The 24,929-nt window shown below is 35.5% G+C and overlaps 4 protein-coding genes across 5 annotated transcripts; all 4 read left to right on the top strand.

Annotated features, from left to right (window-relative positions):
• Positions 1 to 249: 249 nt before the first annotated feature.
• On the top strand, positions 250 to 5,064 carry LOC306877880 (uncharacterized protein). Of its 2 annotated transcripts, XM_079429895.1 has the most exons (5): positions 250 to 282; positions 636 to 687; positions 1,268 to 1,335; positions 1,436 to 2,623; positions 3,684 to 4,848. In XM_079429895.1, the coding sequence occupies exons 3-5, from the start codon at positions 1,296 to 1,298 to the stop codon at positions 4,151 to 4,153; spliced, it is 1,698 nt and encodes a 565-aa protein (XP_079286021.1). In that variant the 5' UTR covers positions 250 to 282; positions 636 to 687; positions 1,268 to 1,295; the 3' UTR covers positions 4,154 to 4,848. The 2 variants fall into 2 exon arrangements, with proteins under 2 accessions (XP_079286021.1, XP_079286020.1); XM_079429894.1 differs by lacking the exon at positions 636 to 687 and having other exon boundaries at positions 3,684 to 5,064.
• A 2,317-nt stretch (positions 5,065 to 7,381) lies between these two features.
• On the top strand, positions 7,382 to 11,053 carry LOC306877882 (uncharacterized protein). The gene is made up of 2 exons (XM_079429898.1): positions 7,382 to 8,282; positions 9,347 to 11,053. Exons 1-2 carry the CDS (start codon positions 7,451 to 7,453, stop codon positions 9,811 to 9,813), a joined length of 1,299 nt encoding a protein of 432 aa, XP_079286024.1. The 5' UTR covers positions 7,382 to 7,450; the 3' UTR covers positions 9,814 to 11,053.
• A 404-nt stretch (positions 11,054 to 11,457) lies between these two features.
• On the top strand, positions 11,458 to 15,461 carry LOC306877627 (IgGFc-binding protein-like). Its single transcript, XM_079429492.1, has 4 exons — positions 11,458 to 11,483; positions 12,227 to 12,292; positions 12,484 to 13,671; positions 14,024 to 15,461. The coding sequence occupies exons 2-4, from the start codon at positions 12,253 to 12,255 to the stop codon at positions 14,461 to 14,463; spliced, it is 1,668 nt and encodes a 555-aa protein (XP_079285618.1). The 5' UTR covers positions 11,458 to 11,483; positions 12,227 to 12,252; the 3' UTR covers positions 14,464 to 15,461.
• Positions 15,462 to 16,585: 1,124 nt separating this feature from the next.
• On the top strand, positions 16,586 to 18,835 carry LOC306877995 (ribonuclease P protein subunit p25-like protein). Its single transcript, XM_079430073.1, has 2 exons — positions 16,586 to 16,849; positions 17,180 to 18,835. The coding sequence occupies exon 2, from the start codon at positions 17,196 to 17,198 to the stop codon at positions 17,865 to 17,867; it is 672 nt and encodes a 223-aa protein (XP_079286199.1). The 5' UTR covers positions 16,586 to 16,849; positions 17,180 to 17,195; the 3' UTR covers positions 17,868 to 18,835.
• Positions 18,836 to 24,929: the final 6,094 nt, after the last annotated feature.

Genomic DNA, 24,929 nt, shown 5'->3' with positions numbered 1-24,929 from the left:
GATAAAGTTACTGTGATGTTTAAATGTTAAAAGAACAAATTATAAACTAAACAGAGTTTAGTTGCTGCAGTTCTCTGCTCTTCATTATAATACCTTTTGAAAATGTTTCCTTCATGCTTTGTTTTTTTTTTTTGTTTTGTTTTTTTTGGAAGCAGGTTTGAGGCAGTTTATGCAAAGTTTTTAAAAAGAGCGTGGATTTTGAATGACAAATATGCTTTGCTATAAATGAAACACGACACGATGTGATTTGGTTCAGTGAGAAGGCTTTGATTCGCTCATGAGGTAAGAATGTCTTTATGTGAAGCTCACAGATAGATTTTAGAGGTGTACGGTCATAAAATCCAGTGAAGGATGACAACATGTCTTGCTGAATGTGTAAATGATGTTTTTTATAAATAGTGATTTATTGATAAAAAAAAAAAAAATGATGCATTACTAAAACTAAGATTTTTAGAAAATATATATAAAAACAAATAGCTATTTGATGCTAGTATTGTATAAGAGGTTATGATTGTACCCTGTACCCTGGCTGGAAGAAAAATAACTAATTTATACTAATGAAGCATTTAAAAGTAGGATGTTTCTAGGTTGATACTATGGACAATGCTTAATTATTAATTATTCATTAATATCAGTGCTTAACAATATTCATGAATACTGAAGAAACTGCTGTATTGCAAAATAAATGTAAGTATTACATTTACATTTAATTTGTGTGTGTGTGTGTTGTGATGTTAAGTCAATGTTGTTTAAGTGTCTTAAAATGATAAGTTACTCTTTTGAGTTCACGTGTGAGCTGGCAAGAGTATTTTTTTTGTCTCAGGTGTTCATGCGTTGTGGCCTGTCAATGCGCTTTGTACATTTCATTAGATTAATTGTTAAAACCATGTAAATAAAGTGAACAATTTGCATGGAAACTTTTTAACTTTATACAATTAGGAATTACATTGTAAAATTAACTCACTGTGATGGCAGATTTAAAGTCACAGCAACTTGATAGTTTCAGTTTATGAAATGTAGAAAAACCCCCCCAACAGCAATAAAACATGCAAACTGTTGCCTTCATTTTTACATTTCTAAGTATGCTCATTTTTTTTCACTGCAGCAAATATATACTGATATAAAAAGAAGCACACAATTTGAAATGATTTACAAAGCGATAAAACATGCAGTGTGGTATAAAATGAGAACTGTATATTGCAAAATATAAAACATTATTTTACATGACACATGGGTCACATGGATGTTTTTTTTTGTTTTTTTTCAGATCACAAACTAAAATCAGAACGGAAATCATGTTGACTATTCTTCTGATCACGGCAATGATTGGCCAAGGTAAAACGTGCATCATTAGTTCTTTCTAAATAAATCCATTCTCTAGGTCTAATAAAAGACATGTTCTGCTGACATGATGTTCATATCCATGATTTAACAGGTCAGTCATGGGACAGCTATGGAGTAAAGTTCATCACAGTATTCCCAGAAAACATAGCCTTCTACTACCCAAGTACTCCAGCCAATGCTCTCAGTATCACTGCTCTCTTTCCCGACACCGAGGTGGAAGTCTTCGTCTCAGAGAAATTGACATACACAGACATACTGCCAGCAGGAAAGCCCGTAACTGTCCCCATGCCACCTGGTACTGAGGAATACCGCCTCGGAAATACTTTTCAGACTGTCAGAGTCAACAGCACGGAGTTCATTGTGGTGCAATCAATCAGCAAGAAAGGAGACAGTGTGCAAACTAATGTTGTTCAGCCTATGAAAAATCTGGGTATGTTGTATACCATCCCCTCGCTGAATTACAGCCAGATGATTAGTACTTTTTATCAGTCAGCAAGAAACGTCAGCAAGAGATACAGCTCTTTCAGGCTGGTTATTATCAATGGAGAAAATTTAAATAATTATGTTACAATTGTAACACTGACTATAAACAAGACGTACAACCTCGATCCATATGAAGCTCTCCAGCTCCAAACCAACGGGACAGTAACTGCAGTTTATTCTGATTATAGAGTGGCAGTGATGCTGACTCATCCTTGTGTAGAAACGGAAGAATGCAGATGCAACATGGTGCTGAACCAACTTTATCCCGACACTCTGAAGGATAGCAGATTCGTCGTACCCTCAATACTCAACACCAGCAACTTTTGGCTACATGTGACGTCCTCAGTGAAAACCAACGCCAGCGGCGGGGATCTAGATTTGAGTTCTGTGGATGCCTATTCCTCAAAACTCCTGTCCCTTCCATCTCTGGAGTTTGGATCCCAGTTCATCAGCACATCTTTTCCTGCTTCCCTCCAGCTTGTCGGTCCAGGCATAATAATTGAACCGATCTCTCAATATATGTTCTCTACGTGCTACCTTGCGCCGGTCAGCTCGACAGATGCCAAGGCCTTAATCATAGCAGAGACAAACTACAGGGATAGTGTGTATATAGATGGTGATTTGCTTTTATCCACTGCATGGAGTACCATCGCCGATTCGGTGTACTCATCGGTGTTAGTGCCTCTTGATGACACGCAAGTCATCTGGCATCCATCCACAAAGATCGCCGTGTACGTGTTTGAGAAGAGCACACATGTGTATGGAGGCCCGGCTATACCTTTAAGCGAAAAGTCAGGTATGAAATTTATCTAGTGATGTTGATGTTGGCTATGCTAATAATTGTTCTTTTTTTATTATGTAGTGCGTTATTCTAACATCAACACAAGTGTATGAGATCATGAGTTCATTCAAAAAATGAAAATCTGTCATTTACACTAGTTTCTATATTAATATTGATGGTTCCATAAAGAGCCTTTAACATCCATGAAAACTTTCCATTTGGAAAAAGGTTCTTCGTATTAAGAAAAAGGGTTCTTTTAAGATTTGTTCCCTTTAAGGTTTTTTTAGGGAACCCAAAACTGTGAAAACCTGCTTTTGAAATCTTTTTCGTTTCAAACCTCTATGACTTTCTTTAAAATATTTAGAAAAATGTTTTAGTGTTTTTTGTCCATATAATGAAAGTCATTGTGGTCCAGTGTTGTTGTTGGCCCCTGTTGACATTCATTGTAAGGACAAAAACGGTTCTTCTAAATATAGATTTTCATTATGGTCCAAAGAAGAAGGAAAGCCATATAGAACATGGAATGAAATGGGAGTGAGTAAATTATTATTATTATTTTCTGTACACACACCTTGTTATCTTATCTAATTGCACAGCAACAAGTTCATAGTTCATAGTTCAACTACACTCTTAAAAATAAAGATTAATTGGCAACTATGGTTCCATAAAGAACCAAAATTTTAAATATAAAAATATATATTGCAAAAGTTGGTTTTCACAGTGATACAAATAAAAATCATTCTGGGCTCCCCTTAGTGTGAAGAACATTTTATAGTACAATTAAACATATTCCACTATAAATAGTCTTGTGCAATGGAAAGGTTCTATGGGTGTCAAAGGTTCTTCATGGAACCACTGATGCCAATGAAGAACCAGAATTTAAAGAGTGTTCTTTTAATAACTGTTCACTGAAAGGTTCTTTGGGGAACCAAATATGGTTCTTCTGTGGCATCACTACCAAAAAAAAAAAAGTTTTGGAAAAGTTTGGGTTTTCCTTTTTGGAAACTTTATTGTTAAGAGTGTACACCTCTTATGTACTTACTCAAACATTAGTGTTGTGTTTGTGTGCATTTAGACCCTTTAGGCTGTGCATTGGTTCCTTCTAAGTTTGACATCATCGTCACACCTCAAACCTGGCCTGAATCCCATCAATACTGTAAGCTCATAAGTGACGAGCTATTCAGTCCCAGCAATAAAGCGGCTCATGCGGAGATGGCCAGCATTCTGAGCAATGAGAGGTTCTGGATCGGCGTGCGTCGCAATCTGCTGAATTTGGACTGGTACTGTCAGAAGGGTAGCAGCTCACACAACTTGTCATACACGCGGTGGGGACCCGGGGAGCCAGGTGCTGCTGTGAAGGGCTTGTGTGCTTCAGTATTCCCAAACCCAAGCATGGATTTCCAATGGGAAACTACACACTGCTGTACTCTACTGAAGTCTGTCTGCTACACAAGCGCTCAGTACTTTCCTCTGTACTTTCCGATCTCAGATGAGATGCCAAAAGAGTCAAATAGTAATTCTAATCCTCAAAACAATAAAGTTTAATAATAAAAACTGGCCAAAAAAAACAACTTGGCAGAATTTAGTTTATAATTTATAGATGTGTACATCATTAAATTGAAGGAGTGGATCGCAGATCTACAATGGCCTTCATAATAATATAAATTATAATATTTCTTGAATCATTATTAATCAGTTATATTTATGCATGTTAGAGAATAAGGCTTTTTTTTAGTTGAATATGGCTTTTGTCTGCCTTTCTACTCTCTAAAAATCTGCTCTCATTGTGTGTGTAACCATAAGGTTTAGGGCTGAGGCAACCTTGAAGTAAGATAAGTGTTTCTCTGTGTATGTGTGTTAGTATCTGTCTGTACAGGGAGACGCTCAGACAGTCCAGGACAAACGTTCCACTGCCGATGTCCTGCGTATCAGATAAACGTCTTTGGAGAGACGTATTGCGTCTGACCTCTGATCACTCGTCACTAAAATAGTCATCATCAAAAGATATGCTTCAAGCTTGCGTCCATATGTGGAAATTGTCTAAGTTTATCTAGATTTTAGAACCAATCAGAATTTAGATGACTTTTGCATTGACGCAATTAGCAACCTCTGTTAGGATATAATTGCTGGTGTATTTGAATTGTAAAGCAGGGCGGCCTATAAACTCCTTCGTGAGTGTTAAAGCTGACTTCTGCGGATGACACGGCAAACTATTTCTTCAGTAAATTTTTCTTTAATTAATCGCATCTCTGACTCCTGGTCTTTGTTCATCATTCCTGGTTCATGTGTTTTAACTGTAATTCCCTAACAAAATGACATACTGCTAATAGATACTTCATTAACCCTTATGTTGTGTTCCACCCAGAGAGGGAGGATATTCTTTTTCCCGAAAATGCTTGTTAATGTTATCACAGACAAAAACCTACTGATTTTGCGCACACAGGGTATAACTACTCAAAAAAAAAAGAAGATATACATATATTCTTTTTTTATATTCTTGTGTTTATATATATACATATATATATATATATATATATATATATATATATATATAAATAATATATATTATAAATGCTGTACATAGCCTAGATTTTATTCACAATGTCCACACTGTTTATCTAGAAACATTACTTTATTATTGTTATTAGCACTTTATATTTCCAAAATAGATATATAATATATATATATATATATACACTTTCAAAAAAGAATGATTTTAGGATACATTAAAACATATCTTAAAAACAATCTGCATATCATTGTCTACGAAGTTTTTTCCAAATAAACCAACTTTCAGTCCTCAGACCTTGTGCGTGCATTGTATTTCCTTCCTATTTCCATTTATGCATTTAGCAGATGCTTTTATTCAAAGTGACTTGCAATACATCATCAGAAAAAAAGGTCCAAAAACTGTCACTAGGGCGGTACCTTTTCAAAATTCACCTTTGTTACCTTATTTACCTCTAAAAGGTGCATATTGGTACCTTAAACTTATAAGTTAGTACCTAAAATGTACATATTAACACTTTTTGAAAAGATATCACCCAGTGACAGCTTTTGTAGTTTTTTTATGAGTGTAGAGGAGTGAGGAGTTGATTGATGATTGTGCTGTGAGATTCTATTATAGTCATATGTCAACAGCTCATTATGCAAACTTGCATGGAGACACTAAATGAGTTTTGAGTGCAAAATGGTCCTGAGTTGCAGGCAAAACACACAAAAGAAGATCATTTTGCTCAGAGAGTGTAAGACCTGTGATCTTGAAGCATCAGGTAAGTCATCAGTTTTACATAACAGAATTTTATGGCAATACTGAACTACATGAGTATGTTTATGATCTGTCTGTTGTTGTTGAAAATGCACTATATGGGAAAAATTTCTCTCTGACTTCGTATTGAATTACAAATTTAGGAACAGCTTTAATTAAAATGTTTAACTATGACTTGGATTCTGTCAAAAACTTTTTGTTAAACGGCAATTATACATGGGTTATGTTTGTGACTTCTTAATGTTAATTTTTATAGCACTTACAAATGTAACATCAACATTAATCCGTTTTGTTTAAATCAATTATACAGTATGTATTTTATACATTATATTATAATATAGTATATTAATTATATTAATTAATGACTGAATCAGGAAGAAATATCTTCATATAAGAGCTTCAAAGCTTCATATTCCTTTATGAAACTCTTGTATGTATTTTAGTTTCAGAATTATTATCTCTGCTATTATTATTAACTAATGTCTCTGGAAAACAACAATTAAAACATTTGAAAATCAAGCTAAACAAACCAGACCAGCTTAAGAAACCAGACCAACAAATCATATCAGGTAGATTTTCCAGCAAAGGAGCCATAAAAGACAATAAAGACCAGTTTTTATCAGATTGTTTTATTAATCCATCTCATTTTTCTAGCTTGGTTGAACACCAGTAGCTGCTCAAATCAACTGTCCTGAGGACCACAGAGTGACCGTAATGCTGTTTCTTCTTCTCTTCATGTCGTTGGCATGCTCTGGTAAATCATCTCTCATTGTTGCATACAAACATATGTACAAAGTTGATGTAATCACTAAATATATAAGTCTCATTGGTTTCATTGTTGTTTTATGGGTCATTACACAAATTGTTCTGTATTTTACTGCAAATAACTGCACTTAAAGCGTAGCGTATAATCAGACAGTCTTCAAGATGGTCAGGTCTTCACCCTGTTTTGAGTTCATTTTGCAATTAAACTGAGTGACTGCACATTCTCGAACTTATTACAAGGCTGCTAAGCAAGTCAATGGGCATGAAATATTGATCTGAGTTGAAGTTTCTTGAGAAGAAAGAGTACAGAGTGATACAGGAGAAACTAGAAAACTGTAACTTAGGCTCACTGTGCTGAACTGTGCATGGGAATGCTATATCAGAACATCTATATCTGTACAGAAATAATTCATTTTAAACTTGATTTGACAGGACTGTCAGTGGAGAACTATGGAAAATACTTCATCACGGCATTCCCAGAAAACATTGCGTACTACCATCCACAGGAGTCTTCCAACATGCTCCAAATTACTGCTTTCTACGACGACACCCTCGTCTCAATCATCATCAATTACACAAACGTATATAATGATAAAATACAATCTGGGCAGACTAAAATTGTGCATGTTCTTAAGTACATCGAGCAATATCAGTTCACAAACTCCCCTCTTTTTGTCAAAGTCAACAGTAGTGAAAAGATCGTGGTGCTTTGGCTCAGTAAGCGCGGGGACAGCGTGCAATCTAATGTCGTTCAACCCTGTCGTAATCTCGGAAAGTGGTATTCAATCCCATTTATCAATTACAATCAGATGATGGCGTCCTTGTATAATATGTCAGATCAGTTAGCTCTGGACAACTGGAGATACAATTCATTCAGGCTGATCGTTATCAATGCTGAGCACGTCAGGAACTCAATCACCATCCGAAGTATCAGCGCGGATGGTCAAAAAGTATTTAACATCACGCTCGGGCCTTTCGAACTTTACCAGTTCCAAACGAACGGTTCGGACATTACACTGTACTCTAATGCTAGCATAGCTGTGCTGTTAACCCACCCGTGTGTAGAAACTACCGGATGTGATTGCAATATGGTGGTGAGCCACGTTCTCCCGCAAAATCTGTGGGGTGAGAGGTTTGTTGTGCCGTCGGTGAAGAACCTGAATACAGCCTGGCTACAAGTGACTAACACAACGAAAGTAAGTCTCAATGGCAGGAATATAAAAACTCAAATGTCCAATTCTTCAGAGCTAATTCCCTTCCCGGAACTTAAAAATGCATCTCAATTCATCAGTGCATCAAATAACGTGTCCGTCAGACTTATCAGTCCAGGCCTCGTCTTAGAACTCATACCAGAAGCCATGTTCGCCGCTTGTTACCTGGTTCAGATGAACTCGACAGAAGGTGAGGCTGTTATCATAGCTGAAACAGCCAGTAAGGACAATGTGTATATAGACAGCAAATTACTTCAATCCACTGGCTGGCAACCCATTCCCTATTCAAACTACTCTTCGATATCGGTGTCGTTTACTGGTGTGCATGTCATCTGGCATCCAACCTCCAAGATGGGAGTGTACAGGTTTGAGAAGATGGAGAGTGGAATTCCTTATGGAAGCCCAGCTATCATTTTAAACGAAGACCCAGGTAAAATGATACCTTTTTTTTTTTTTAATCAAAGGGTGAGTTAAAGTCAACATCAAATTATACTTACAACCTATTGTACTCCCATTTTAGGAAGGATTTAATTTTATTTGGTATATCAATTTTGAATATGAAATTGATTGAATTGTGACTGGATTGGCAAAATTAGTATATTATTGAATTTCTGAAAAGCACATGACATGAAATTGGAAATTGTATATAATTATATTTATTTATGATGCATATTAATAATTACTGCTATGCATTACAGTTTAAAACTGTATTTTGTTTTTAAAGAAATCCATATTTTTTTGTTCAGCAAAGATGTTATAAAAAAGTAGCCTAACTATTTAAAGTAAATGCTGTTCTTTTTAATTTTCTATTCTTTAAAGAATTCTAAAAACAAAATGTATCTCAGTATTGACAGTTTTCCATAAGAAATATTTCTTGAGCAACAAATTTTATTTAAGAAGCATATTAGAATTATTTCTGAAGGATCATGTGACACTGAAGAATGGAATAATGGCTGATAATTCAGCTTTGCCATCACTGGAATAAATGACATTTCAAAATATATTAAATTAGAAAACAGTTATTTTAAGTAAAAATATTAGTAAGTACTATTAATATTACAGTATTATTGTTTATACTATATTTTGATCAAATACTGTAAATACAACCTCTGTATGCAGAAGTGACTTCTTTTAAAAACATAAACAAATTTCACTGACACCAAATTTTTGAACAGTAGTGTAAACAAATAATTTTGTCATTTTTAGAGCTTGACAGTAAAAATCAGTGTCCACTTTATTTTATGGAAATGACTCAGAAAATGTATTTTAATACAAATCTGTTCCTGACATTTTCTTATGAACGTATATCACAAATTATCTTTGGAGTAACATACAGATGAATCATGCAAGACCAAGAATAATTTTTGAATTCATTTTAAATTTGCAGACTAATATAAAGTACATCATCCTACTTTAAGGTACATTAAAATGCGAATAAATCAAAATTCACAGTGCATACTCTAAATGTGTTAACATATGTTTGTGTGCTCACAGATCGTGATGGCTGTGTGGCAGATTCTGCACAATTTAAGACCACTATTGATGTCATGACATGGCCCCAGTCCCATCATTACTGCCTAAATATATCTTACCAGCTGAGCACACCAAGCAGTGAAATGGCCCAAAAAGAGATGACCAACTTTCTGCAAAACAACGGAAGTCGTGGGTACCTCTGGATCGGTCTGCGGCGCAGTCTCTTCACGTCAGAGTGGTACTGGAAGAAAGGCAATGATGGTGAATACAGCGTGAGCTACACAAAGTGGGCTGATGGGCATCCAGATAAGCCCTTGTGCGCTGCTGTATCTCAAGACGCTAACAAGGAGTTTTCCTGGAAGAGCGTGTCCTGTTGCACTAAGCTGAGGCCCATCTGCTACAAACAGGGCAAATACTTCAGTGATATGACCTTTAATACACTATATGATCATTTTAGTATTAGACTTACCCATGGCCACAGGAACTAGGGGTGCTGCAGCACCCCCTGCTCCAGGGCCGGGTCTGAGATCTCCCTTCTGCCCCTCGGTCATCCTCAAGATACTTAATTTTTGTGATAGTTTTGGGATTAATTATTTATTAAACTGCCCAGAAATATATAGCCTAGTCAAACGAGCTCAAACAAGCCTAATGTATATCTATTAACTACACACACATCATAACGTTTTAGGCAAGTAGGTTACCATATTATGACATAAAATATTTTAATAAGACAGAATTTGTATTTAACCTGATCACGTTTAATAAAAACACATTTTAAGTTTAATTAACGCAGCATGTCTATGATTATTCATACAACAAACAAATTATACAGCGAGCAAAGATGATATTATCAAAGAATATCACTGAATTCAGTCTAGCGTGAGTGTACAAAAAGCTATAATCAGTTATGTTGTCTGCAGTGTATGATGACTTAATCTCTTATTTACATCGCATGTACTTTGTTGTTTCCAATGAGAGAATTTGATCAAAACGTTTGAGTATCAGGGATGTTATTTAGCAAAATAATAGAAATATTAAAGAAATTTTTTTTGAACTAAAGTCACAAAAGGCTGTCCTTCTTGCCAAAATTCTTGACCTACAATTAGTAACTGCAAGAATAAATCATATTGCAAAATCATGGTTCTTAGTAAAATTAATCTAACTGCTTAATTATATAAAAGCTTCTCACTGTCTGATACTGTTTTTATGTGCATAATATAAATCAATATTCGCATTTAAAAATATACGGATCTTCTGAAAACACAATAAAACTAGTTATATATCATTTTAGGCTTATTATTGCACAAACCAAAACTGAATAGCCTCTCAAATATGACAACTATCAAAACTTTAATGCATGGTGATCTAAAGTGAAGGCAAATAAAGTGAAATGAGCTCCTATTGTAGGGGAATACAAGCGTATGTCACGAGATCACAGTGCTCTTTTTAATATCACCATAGACACCTTCAAGCCTACTTGGCTTGGTTTTGGTGCATTATGGGTGTGTTTATCTCTGTTGTGGAACTTTTTCGGCTCACCATGTCCTCCATTCTGTGATGTCATTTAGGTAAATCAGGAATTGTAGCCTTTTAATCACAGACACCTATAGACATAACCAGGCAACAGTTAGAATTTTATCCAATCATAAACATGTTTTTGCTTGTAATATTGGAGCACTTGTGTTGGTTTACAAATTCAGCTGTTTTCAATAAATTACTTTCAAATTCATAATCTGTGTTGGAAGTATTTCCCTTTATCTCACCCTATCTTTATGGGTTTATGTTTTATTTAAGACATATGTTCTTCAAATATGTGAACTGAGCATCACATGAATGAACTTGTGCCGTAATGTAGGCTACTTTCCTGTTTTTTGGTTTTTTGTTCATCAGCATTACCACATTTGACTGTGTTTTTGCACTAAATAGCCTACTTGTGGCAAAGCGGTTGCAAGAACAACAGTAAAATGTTTTAAAATGCTATTGCAAATCTCTTGGACAAGCTGTATGATATTATATCAAATTGAAGTGTTTTCCGTAGCCAGGATCCTATGCAAATCTGAAAGAAAATCAAGCATTTTGAAAGTCAAATGTTTCCAAGCTAAAAGAAGGGCAAACAGGTGATTTTTAGAGAAAAGAACAGTGCTGACCAAGACATCAGGTAAGAGATGTTGCTGTCCTTAGAAGTGTAGCAAAACAGATGGTTTGTGTGGATAATTGTTGAAGTTCTGAAATGTGTCCTTAAAAAGGTGTAGAAAAATATGTATTGTTGCCTTTTGTTTGTCTTTGCTGATTTGTATTATTTTTTGAAAGCTTTCCAAGATTTTTTTGACATTCTGTGGCTTCAGAATTTATTTATTTTTTTGTCACCAGTTGATTTTGTTCTAATTAGTTGCATTGTGACGGTATTGTGTGTTTTGTTATTACTATAGGTTAACGGTGATTCATTTGATTATTTGTTCATTATTCTTGCGACAGTACACTGTAAAAAAAAAAAAAGTTGAGCCATCTTAAAATTTTAAGGCGACCAGCTTCAGCAGATTTTTGAGTTTTCTCAACTTGTTGTTTTAAGTTTATACAACAAAACGCTGAGAATCTCCTACAAAAATAAATTGAGAGAACTCAAAAATCTGCTGAAGCTGGTCGCCTTAATTTTAAGTTGGCTCAACTTTTTTTTTTTTTACAGTATAGTTGTAGTTACTGTAAGAGTTTTCCTTAGTAAGCATTACTATATGATAAGAACTTTGTCTAGAGCTCTTGTGAATGTTATCATGACTTTGTGAAAGATTACTACTACTACTATGTCCATGGTTACATGTAATTGAAAACATTCTATTAATTTATACACATTAATGTATGGCAAAACATATTTTGCAATCAATGTGTTTTTGTAATTTCTTCCAGTGCTAGAGCAAGTTAAAGCCATAATCATGCTTGTTTTTCTGCTGATTGCATCAGTTTTTTGCCAAGGTAAGGGAAGAAATTTTACTGTCCTCTATGACAACTACTTTACTGATCTGGTTTCTCCCAGATTTTTGTTCTTTTTTTTTGTAAAAAGTTTGAGAAGTGCTATTTTAAAAGTTATTGGGGACGCAGTGTAACTTTTTCAAACTGATCTGTGTTGATCTCATGCTCATGTTTACTGAACTTTTTTATTTAAGGTCTTACAGCTGTGAGCTATGGAGACAACTTCATCACTGCCTTTCCAGAGAACATTGGTTTCTTCTATTCATCTGATCTCAAAAACATTCTCAGAGTCACAGCCCTCCATGACAACACTAAAATAAAAGTCTTCTTCAAAACCACGCAGAAAGTCCTAGATATCCATCCTGCAGGGAAGACCCTGAATGTACATATAGTAAATCAACTAGGCATTTCAAATGCATCTGTCAGAATTACCAGTGACAAAAACATCACAGTGGTTTCTATAAGTCAGCGGGCAGGCAGCATCCAGACTAATGTCGTTCAGCCAACTGTAAATCTCGGTACACAACATTTGATCCCTTTGCTGGATTACCCAGACTATCTTGAATCTTTCAACCTACCTAGCCCTGTCACTACAATCATAAGATACAGCTCATTCAATTTACTCATTATCAATGCGGAGGACAGTCAAAACAGCATCACTATAGTCAAGCAAACATCAACATCAGGTGTTCACAAAGATACGTTCAGTATCGATTCCTACCAGCTGGTCCAGCTTCAGACCAACGGTTCTGTTTTGAAGGTCAAATCGAGCAAAAAAGTCGCTGTGATATTGACCCACCCGTGTGTAGAGACTGAGAGCTGTAAGTGTAACATGGTAATGAATCAGATTCTTCCCAACAGGTTTCATGGTCGGAGCTTTATCGTACCTTCCATCTTTAACGTGTCCAAGACCGAGTTGCTTATGCTATCAGAAAACACGTCCACGCTATTTCACGATGGTAACCAGTTACAGACTTCTCCCTCAACGCTTCTGCCATTTTCAAACCTGCAGAAATCCCAGCTGGTTAATGCTACGGAGCGAGTGTCCCTCAGACTTTTCAGTCCAGGCCTCATTGTGGAGCTGATCCCAGAAACCATGTTCTTTGCTTGCTACCTGCTGCAGTTTTATAACATAAATGGCAAGGCTTTGGTGATCGCTGAAACACACAGCAAAGATGATGTGCGCACAAATAGAGGTTTGCTCTCAGCATCTGACTGGACTGTAATCGCTGGCTCAAACTACTCTTCAGCTGTTGTAACTATACCGGATAAAATTGCCACAATCTGGCATCCAACATCAAGGATTGGCGTTTATATGCTGGAACATATGTCACTAAAAGTAATGTTTGGAGGTCCAGCTGTACCAATCAATATAAAACCAGGTAAAAGATCTTATTTGAATCAAATCTCTATCTATCTATCTATCTATCTATCTATCTATCTATCTATCTATCTATCTATCTATCTATCTATCTATCTATCTATCTATCTATCTATCTATCTATCTATCTATCTATCTATCTATCTATCTATCTATCTATCTATCTATCTATCTATCTATCTATCTATCTATCTATCTATCTGTTCTGCATCCTGTTTGCTTTCCTCAATTCCATTTCAGTAACTGAATTAGAATCGAAAACAAAAACATTCTCAATTCAGTTTTGAATGGTGCATAACCCTGGCTGGTGGAAGGCAAAATGTAAAAATCTGTTAATTTTTTCATGCATCCAGATCTTCATGGCTGTGTGTTGGTTCCCGGAGCATTTGCGATTGGACAGGACCATCTGACTTGGAAGAAGTCTCGCGAGTACTGCATGAATAATGGAAATCAGTTTGCCTGTCCTGTAACTGAATCTGTCCATAAAGACATGTCTGATAACCTGACCAAGGAGGATGGGGATGGCTGGATCGGTCTGCGCCGCAGTTTACTAACTACAGACTGGTACTGGCAGGAAGAGTATGATACCCCGATCTCTGTCAGTTATGATCACTGGGACGACAAGCATCCACTGGACGTTTTAAAGGGCTTATGCACCTCAGTGTCCCTTGACCCTGAAAACAATTTCAAATGGCGAAGTGCACGCTGCTGTGATAAAAAGAAGCCTGTCTGCTACAAAAGGCCAGCATACCTAAATCCTTTACAAGAAGTGGTGGACATGTATTTAAGTTAGTACTTGTTAGTAATGCTATTCTTTAGGTTCATCAAGTTCATATTTGTATCACCACCTGGATATCTGAGATATATGTTTTTAATGATTGCAATGTCTTTGTTAGATTTATATTATATACATGATAACATTATATAAGGATTATAGCATTTTGAAATATCAAGCCGTTCCGTTGGCATGAACGTATACATTTTGAACTGTTTTTCAATTTAGCTTTTCAAGCTTAGACATCAACTCAAATAGAAGCAAGAAGTAAATCTGTAAGTTTTGAATGCCTCATAAACAATAAAATGTATATCATTAATAAAATGAACAAAATAATATAATCTGTGTTCAACTTTAAAGGGTTGTATATAGCAAATTGTGTATATAACAAATGAAAATGATATGACAAGACATTTGATGTCAATCATGAGTTATAATACATTATGTTTTTAAAAACATGCATGTAATCCTTATTTGTGCTTTATAAAGTATTTATTTTCAATGTTGTTGTACAGTATGTTAACATCTGCCAATTTTATGTCCAGAAATAAATAATAGTGGCTGATGAAATAATTGTTACAGCATACATAAATAAAACACGTGTGACCAATTCCTATAACCTACTTCGTGTACCAAATTTGCTGTACCTAATTTCCATAAAGAAAATGTAAAAATCTGTGAATATGCATTTCATTGTGTGCAAACCGATCCACTGATGTGAACTGCATAAATCAAATGTATTTCTTGAGGAGCTTAATAATCTCTTCATCCCCATAATGCCTAGCAGCATCATTTAGTTTATGTTTTTAATAACTGTAATCATCCATTACTGTCATTCTTCTGTATGCTTGAACCTAAACTTTCTACAGGTAGGCCTATAATGTTGAAAACTATACATTTTGAAAGTTTGAGGAAACAAGATTTCATTAAACAAACATTTCATGCACCAGTAATGTGCAACGTGCAAACCCTTGTATAACACATTCTTGTTATGTTTTGATAAAATATTCTTCCCTAGTGTTGAGTGCTTTTTATGGGTGCAAGTTATACATTCTCCCTAAATGCAAATTCTCATGAACAAGGAGTGGGTTTTTTTGAAAGCACTAATCTATTGTTAAGCATTTAGCCTACTAATATGCATGTAAAACAGCTCTATGACATATTGTACTACTGATGGCTGAATAGTGAAGATCAAGATTTTGTCCATTTACTGTTTCAGGTATTGATGCTATGATGCACAAGCCCCAGAAAAATAATATGGTGAGATGGGTGAAGATGCCTCTTTTAAGAACAATTTTTGGAAGAAAGAACACACGTTTACAAAGTTTAGATGATGAGTTTTGGGAGGGGATATAAACAGAAACATTTGCTAATTTAGTTGTTATAGCACAAAATGTACAATTATTCAAAAAGGCAAGAAGCATTTAATGCATTAACTAACAATGAGCATTTGTTACAGTATCTGTTAATGTTAGTTAAAATCAACATTAATATTGCTTTAGAAGTATTTTTGATTGTTAACTAATTTAACTACTGTTAACAATTAGAAACTTACTGGAACAAAATTTGTTATATACAGGCATGTGAATATTTACATATTTAATGGCCCATATTTTGATCAAAGATATGCTGTCATAATAGCAACACTAGGCCCATGGGCGATATTTGATATAAAATTGTATAAACCCCCTTTATTTATTTATTTTTCTATCTAAATGTTCATGTTCTCGTGCACTGAATCGGCTGTGACATGTTTCTGACTTTGAACGCCTGGTGGCGCTGTGTTCTAATAAATTACTCTCACTGACGTTCTGTTGCTGTTACAACACCTCTTTTAAAATGAGCAGCAGAAATGTAAAAATAAATTAATTTGACTAGTAATTTGAGAGTTTAAAGGGATTATAAGGGATTATCATTCCTTGCTTGATCTTAAATACATCCATATATGTATGCATGTAAAAAAAGAATAATAACTTAATTATATGTAAATTACTTTTTCTTTTGTTATGTCTTGGTGTGGTCATGCTTTTGGTATTTAAACAAATTGTTATAGGGTCAATCAGATTTTATGAAGAAATCAAGAAAAAGAAAAAAAACTACACTTCCCATGAACACGTGCGGCACTTCACGTCATAGTGTCACATTCAGCTGACGTCACATTCTGCCCACTCTGCTACATGTGGATAAGCGATTTGTAGCATAACATTTACATTTCTTAAACTATCCTTTTGGGTTGTAGTTAACGTAATATTTTTTTTTTTTAAAGACTGTCGAATCTCAGCGGTCTCAGCTCATTCGTTCATTCATATGGACCGACAAAAGCCCGCAGTTATTAGAAAAACAGCTGCATACATCTGAACTTGTTAGCCAGATCGCTAGCTTTACTTCAGCAAAGGAAGGGAAAGTAAGTTTGCGATACATTTAATGTGCCACTCTGAATAATAATGCTATTATTAAATGCATATTTTAAATAGCGAAAACATTTGGTCATACATTGTATTCATTTAAAACATTTAAATCGCAAGCTTACCCGAGCTGTCATTTATGAAAATCACTCTTGTTCAGAGTAAAGTTACACTCCCAAAGAACTTTAATTTATGAAATAGAAAATATTTTCTTTACTATTTTAATTGAACTTAAAATGTTGGTAATGAAAAGATACTTTACTAATTGGGCTTACATACACACATTCATTAATTTTGCCTTTTGTCCTTTTTTATTTTTATTTCCACAGGTGCAGGCTACATGACATGGAGAATTACAAAAAAGCACGCACAGTCGAGCAGCCCTGCCCGTGTCCGTTCCCTGACCTGCCCAGCGGCACTCCAGAAGTACGAGTGAAGGAGGGCAGCAAAATCCGCAACCTGATGAGGTTTGCTTTAAGCCGTATGGAGGAGAAAACAGCCTCCGCAGATCATCCAGGCCCTCAAGGAGGCTCAGAGGTGAGCGTCGGGTCGGGAGAGAATCTGTGCCGCCAAATTGTGTTCACAGGTGTGGGTCAGAGCGTGGCTAAAGCCATCACGTGTGTGGAGATCATGAAACGGCGTGTACACGGCCTGCACCAGCACAACAAGCTGGTCTATCGCACGGTTCAGGAGGTCTGGGAGCCCCTGGAGCCTGAGGCCGGCTTGGACAGTCTCACAGTCAGCAGAAATGTGCCCAGTATATGGGTTCTGCTCTCCAGAGACTCGCTTGATAAGAACCAGCCGGGCTACCAAGCGCCAGGTTCTTTTGATGCCTTGTGGGCTCAGGCTCTCAAAGAGGAAGCGGCAACTCCGAAACATGGACAGAGAAGGAAGAGGGGAGGGACAGGGTCTGGAAGGACAGAAGGGGCTGGGAGAGGAAAGGGTCCACGCAAGCACCCGGGTCGACTTGGAGAATCACGTAAACCTCTAGGTCATGCTGGCGGCGGGCAGGATTAAATCAGTGTTGCGTCTTCCTGCCGTAGCTTTGTTCATATTGAGTATTTTCCCCTTTGAAGTGCTATATCTTGAGAATGTCTGTCATAAAAATGAGAGTTTAAAAAGTAAATACATAAGAAGTCCATGTGTAGTTCATGTAAAAATAAAATTGTCATTATTAATTCACCCTAATCTGTTTCTTTAAATAAATTCGACTGATTTCAGAAAAACCTCACAATAAATTTCCCCATTGAAATATTGTGCCAAAGACACCAGAATCAGATATTTTCCTTTTTATTGAGCATCGTTTTTTTTCGTTAAAATATCTTAATACAAAAATTATTCTGTAGTTGTTTTTTTTTCCATAGGTGTCTTGTTTATAAATATGCAGATTTATTTCAGTAAATATTATATAAATTGTTAGAAAAATATAGATTTGTCCAGATTGGTAATCATATGTAATAACTGTTGACATATTTTAAGGAAAAACTTTGGATTTTTTCCATTTGGATGAGTTGTTGCTTCTTCAGGAAGCAATTCAAACCATGTTGAAGTAAACAAACGCATTTCACTTGATCTTTGTTTTATATTCTTGCAGATTTGATTAATGGACTAAGTGCCAGGTGAAATTTTTCATATCTAAAGAATGAAAATAGGCCATGTCATGTTTTGTTACTGAACCCTCCATTGTTTCATGCAAAGAAAAGGAAATTGTGTATTTTGAATACCAAATATATCTGCGGAAAATACACAAATTTGGTCTTGAAGGGCTGTGACCAAATGCCAGTGGTTTAGATGACACAGCTCAGAAAGTCTGAAAGCATGCAGATGTTGTTGGGTGTTGTTTTTTTTTATATATATATATATATAGTTCAGGTGAAAAATATATGTTATTTGATCAGATTTTTGGTCATTGATGAATTTCATGTTTTCCCAGCACAGACCGTTTATTGGAGTAAAGTACAAAGACAGTGAATGCTTTAGACCAGGCATCCAGAGTTTAGCTCTAACCCTAATCAAACACACCTGAGAATGCTAATCAGAGTCTTCAAGATCATTAGAAAATCACAGGTAGGTGAGTTTGATCAGGTAAATATGATCAAAGAAGGCTGTGAAAATGAATCTGCATTTTTTTTATCTGTTTGATCTTTATTTAAAAATCTAACCTTTCATTGGATAAGAATTTCAAATGGGGGGGGGGGGGGGGGTTATTATGAAATAAATGTTTTTCTCTAATACACGTTGGGCACAATTAACGGCACCCTCCATTTGCCAGTTTAACAGCTCTAAATTTTCTCCTATAATGCCTGAAGAGGTTAGAGAACATCTGACGAGATCAGAGACCATTCCTTCATCCATAATAACAAAATTATGAATATGAATGGGAATATACTTCAGAGATATTTTACTCATAAGAATTTCCAGGGGTGCCAATAATTGTGTCCTGCTTGTATTTGAGAAAAACATTTATTTCATAATGATATTTCCCCCCATTTTAAATTCTTATTATCCAATGAAAGGTTAGATTTTTGTAAATTTTTTAAATAAAAGATCAAAAGGATTAACAATGCAGATTAATTTTCACAGCCATCTTTGATCATATTTACCAAGGGTGCCGATATTTTTGGCAATGACTGTACAAATAATAATTAGTTTGGTGGCTGATGAAATTGTAACACTGTTTTGGAATTGTAGTATTTTGAGTGAATAAAGTGTCATTGAAGATGTTTTTCCACATCTGTAATATGAAATTTGTTGAACTTAAGACCCAAATCTTTGTAGAATCTTATGCAAAACCATATGGGGAGAAGAGAGAAGCGATTTTGAATGTCAAATGTTCTTTTACCGAATGAATAAAGAAACGCACAGCTTTTTCTGTTCATATAGAGTGCTGGCCATGATACGGTAAGATGTTTTATCACTTGAGTCAATGAAGCAAACAACCTCATGTATTCATTTATGTTTAAATTAGGTAAACTGCGTAAATATTTATGAATGTTCACCTTAGAAGTGGTTGTTGGAATGCAGGAGTAGCACTGTAAGACTATTTAGAGTATTGCTTTTTTTAGAATGGAATTTTTTTAAATGCAAGTCTAAGCAGAACAATTGCTTGTCATTATAGACTGTTGTAGAGTCTAGAGATATCAAAAATTTACAGTAAGCTCTTTTGTGGTTGTTGTTAATTTAAATGGATGCATTTATCTGTATGAATAAAAATGATTTAACACAGCCTCCTAGATACGATCTAATATAAAATAAGTCTGTTCCTAGTATTTAATGTATTTAATTTTAAAAGTAAAATATATTTTTTTGCTTGTGAAATGCTAAATTAATCATTTCACTGCCTTCTCAGTTTTAACACATCTAATGATTAGTCTCAGTATCTGTATAATGTACATCATATATTTAAAAGAAATTTATACTTTTGTTCAGCAAGTATGCATTAAACTGATCACAAGTGACAGATTATTATAAAATTACAGATAATGTTTCAAATATATGTAGTTCCTTTCAACTTCATATTCATTAAAACATTTCTGAAGGATCATATGACACTGAAGACTGGAGTAATGGCTGCTAAAAAAATCAGCTTTGCTTCACACGGATACATTACTTTTTTAAAGAAATATATATTAAAACAGAAAACAGTTGTAATTCTATTTCACAGTATTGCTTTTTCCCATACACTTTTTACCCCCCAAAAGAGCAACTGCAAATGAGAATCAAAACATATTGAAAGCAGGTAGGCTCTTCTACATTTTACATATTTCTTGTTTGTCTAACTGTAAGAAAAGCCTCCTCTGTGGAAAATTTGGTTTACTGCTGTCTGCTTGTGAATTTTGTACAGTAAACACTGGATCAACTGAGCGTTTTCAAAAATGTTTGTCATTTTTTTTTTTTTTTGCTAGCTTAGTGCACAGCAGCTGAAACCAACTTCACACAAGCGGGAGCTGCATATGCAGAACACGCAGTCATGTTGGCTGTTCTATTGACCATTTTGATGTTTAGTCAAGGTAAATAATGCATACAGACAAATCTCTTATGTTCTGCATTATTTAATACAATTACTACGGATGCACCAATACCAATTCATGACGCCAAACATTTTGTACTCCGTAAGATGTTTTTATAATGAAATTGATTGTGCTCAAGTCCTGTCCTTGAAATAGCTGTTATAAATATCACAATTGCTGTCTGGTCAAATTTTTAAAGTACAGTTATGCCAATAGGTTCAGAACATTGACGATGATATTGATACCAGATACAAGTATTTACCCTCCAGTATCAACTTGATACGAGTGCAACGAAGAAGTATTGGTGCATCTGTAGGGATTATCACTGCTTAAAAATACATTTGAAATTTTTAAATAGAACGAACATGATTATTAGACTATTGAACATTCACAGGGCTTTCATTGGACAATCGTGGGACGAGTTTCATCACTGCATTCCCTGAGAATATTGCTGTTTATTATCGAAAGACATATAACCTATTCAAAATCACTACCCTTCACCCAGACACTACGGTCAATGTCACCTACATGGCCAACGGCAGCGCCGCTACCAACACGAGCCTCGCCGAAGGAATCGTTTGGACTTTGAATTTGACAAAGCAGGTTGAAGAATCCCAGTTTATGTCTTCCAATAAGACATTTCGAATCACCAGTAATAAAAACATCACAGTGCTTTCTGTGAGTGGATGGGAGGAGAGATTCCAGTCTCATGTTGTCCAGCCTGAACAAAATCTGGGTAAAGTGTATCAGGTTCCCTCTCTGAATTACACCAAGATAGCCATATCCTTTAACCTCACGATGACATCAACTGTCAGATTCCTGCCTTTCAGGCTGATGATAATGAATGCACTGGACATGAACAACAGTGTCACCATCAAACAGGTAGATGAAAGAGGTCAGAGCCAAGAAGATACAATAATGCTTGATCCTTACAATCTTTACCAGATTAAGATGAATGGGTCGGTGACACAAATCAAGGCAAAGGACAAAGTGGCTGTGATTCTGACCCATCCGTGCTTTGACAGCAAAAACTGCTCATGCAACATGGTTCTGAACCAGCTCCAAGCATATGTGTCAAACAACAGTGAAGACAGATTCCTCATGCCCCCCATCGTCAACGCCGTTCAGCTACTTGTGACAACAAATCAACCCTTCCAAGTCTGTCAGGGTTATTTTACTAATTGTACTAGTGTTTGGGTGCAAAATTCTTCAGACATCCTGCCATTATTACCGAATTTTAAGAACAACATCTCACTTATTTCTACCAACAACCAGGTTTCCCTCCAATTAATCAGTCCCGGACTCATTCTAGACCTCATTCCGATAAGCAAATTCTCTGGCTGCTATCTGGTAGATTTGAATTCCTCACGCAGTGGTGCCTTGGTGATTGCTAATACATCCAGCGCTGATGCTGTGCGAATGAATAATCAGCCTTTGCCTCAGTACATCAAATGGAACGTTATGAATGGCACAGAGTACTCTTGGGCTCTAGTGGAGGGAGAAAAGATGACCACAATCTGGCATCCTTTTGCAAGGATTGGTGTATATATGATAGAAAGCTTGGAGTCTAATAATACCTATGGGAGTGCAGCAACAGTTATAAATACAGACCCAGGTGAGTGTTTGAGTCAATTGTGATGTTTAACCATAATTATATATATATATATATATATATATATATATATATATATATATACATACATACATACAGTGCCCTCCAAAAGTATTGGAACAGTAAGGCCAATTCCTTTATTTTTGCTGTAGACTGTAAACATTTGGGTTTGACATCAGAAGATGAATATGAGATGAGAGATTAACATTTCAGCTTTTATTTACAGGTATTTTCATCTGGATCTGATACACAACTTAGAAGATAGCACCTTTTGTTTGAACCCACCCATTTTTCATGTTACCAAAAGTATTGGAACATGTGACTGACAGGTGTGTTTTGTTGCCCTGGTGTGTCCTATTAATTGATTATTCAAACAGTAAATAGCACTGAATGTCTGCGCTCAGTTTCAGATCCGTGTAGACTGCATTTATAGTTAGTTAGACGTGTAACCAACATGAAAACCAGAGAGGTGTCTATGGGTGAAAAACGAGCAATTGTGAAGCTGAGAGAAGATGAAAAATCAATCAAACCATTGCACAAACACTGGCAGTAGCAAGTACAACCATTTGGAATCTCCTGAGGAAGAAAGAAACCACCGGTGTACTAAGTAACACACCTCCAACGGGTAGATCAAGGAAAACATCTGCAGTTGATGACAGAAACATTGTGACAGCTGTAAAGAAAGACCCTAAAACAACTGTTAGTGACATCAGCAACAACCTCCAGAGGGCAGGAGTGAAGGTATCACAATCTACTGTTCGCAGAAGACTTCATGAACAAAAGTACAGAGGCTACACCAGAAGATGCAAACCACTCATTAGCAAGAAGAATAGGAGACGAGCCTCAAATTCTAGGACAAGGTTTTATGGACTGATTTTATGGACCACAGTGATGGAAAGGCTAAAGTTTGGAGAAAGAAAGGATCTGCTCATGATCCCAAACATACAAGCTCATCTGAAACAGTGTACACAGGTGTACATTATAGTACACATAACACAAGTAATGTAATGGCTTGGGCTTTCATCGCTTCTTCTGGGACAGGCTCATTAAGCTTCATTAATGATGTAACACATGATGGCAGCTGCAAAATTAAAAGAAATATTTTGTCTGACAATTTACAGAAAGATGCAACCAAACTGATTGGGAGATCCTTCATCATGCAGCAAGATAATGACCCAAAACATAGTGCCAAAACAACAAAGGAGTTTATCAGGGGCTAGAAGTGGAAGGTTTTAGACTGGCCAAGTCAATCTCCACACTTAAACCCTGTAGAGTATGCATTTTACCTGCTAAAGAAGAGACTAAAGGGAGTAACCCCCCAAAACTGAAAGAGGCTGCGGTGAAAGCCTGGAAAAGCAGCACAAAAGAAGAATGCAAAAGTTTGGTGATTCAATGGGTCACAGGCTTGATGCAGTTATTGAAAGCAAAGGATTTGCAACTAAATATTAAGTCTTTTTCACTTTAATCTATGTTAATTCTATCTGTTCCAATACTTTTGGTAACATGAAAAATGGGTGGGTTCAAACAAAAGGTGCTATCTTCTAAGTTGTGTATCAGATCCAGATGAAAATACATGTAAATAAAAGATGAAATGTCAATCTCTCATCTCATATGAGAGATTAACATCTTTTGATGTCAAACCCAAATGTTTACAGTCTACAGCAAAAATAAAGGAATTGGCCTTACTGTTCCAATACTTTTGGAGGACACTGTATATATATATATATATGTGTGTGTGTGTGTGTGTGTGTGTGTGTGTGTGTCTGTGTTTGTGTTTGTTTGTGTGTGTAAAAAATAAAAATAAATAAAATACTATTTAATTTCTTCTTATTTGTGCAGTGTACTAGCATTTTGATTTTTTTTCTCAGTGTAGATGATGATTAAATAAAAAAAATATTTACTAATATACTCCTTATAAATAATAGTAATAGTAAATAATAATATACATATGTAATACATATTTCTTTGAGTGTGTTTGTATATATATATATATATATATATATACACACATATATGAATTTTAAAGTAGCAATGTATACAGTTGAAGTCAAAACTTTACATACACCTTTCAGAAACTGCAAAATGTTAATTATTTTACCAAAATAAGAGGGATCATACAAAATGCATGTTATTGTTTATTTAGTACTGACCTGAATAAGATATTTCACTTAAAATATGTTTACATATAGTCCACAAGAGAAAATAATAGTTGAATTTATAAAAATGACCCCGTTCAAAAGTTTACATACACTTGATTCTTAATACTTGTTGTTATCTGAACGATCCAAAGCTGTGTTTTTTTTGTTTTTGTTTTTTTGTTTAGTGATAGTTGTTCATGTCCTGAACAGTTAAACTGCCTGCTGTTATTCAGAAAAATCCTTCAGGTCCTACAATTTCTTTGGTTTTCCAGCATTTTTGTGTATTTGAACCCTTTCCAACAATGACTGTATGATTTTG

The sequence above is a fragment of the Barbus barbus genome, assembly GCF_936440315.1.
Source record: "Barbus barbus genome assembly, chromosome: 12".
Taxonomy (NCBI): Eukaryota; Metazoa; Chordata; class Actinopteri; order Cypriniformes; family Cyprinidae; genus Barbus; species Barbus barbus.
This window is presented reverse-complemented; position numbering and strand designations above follow the sequence as displayed.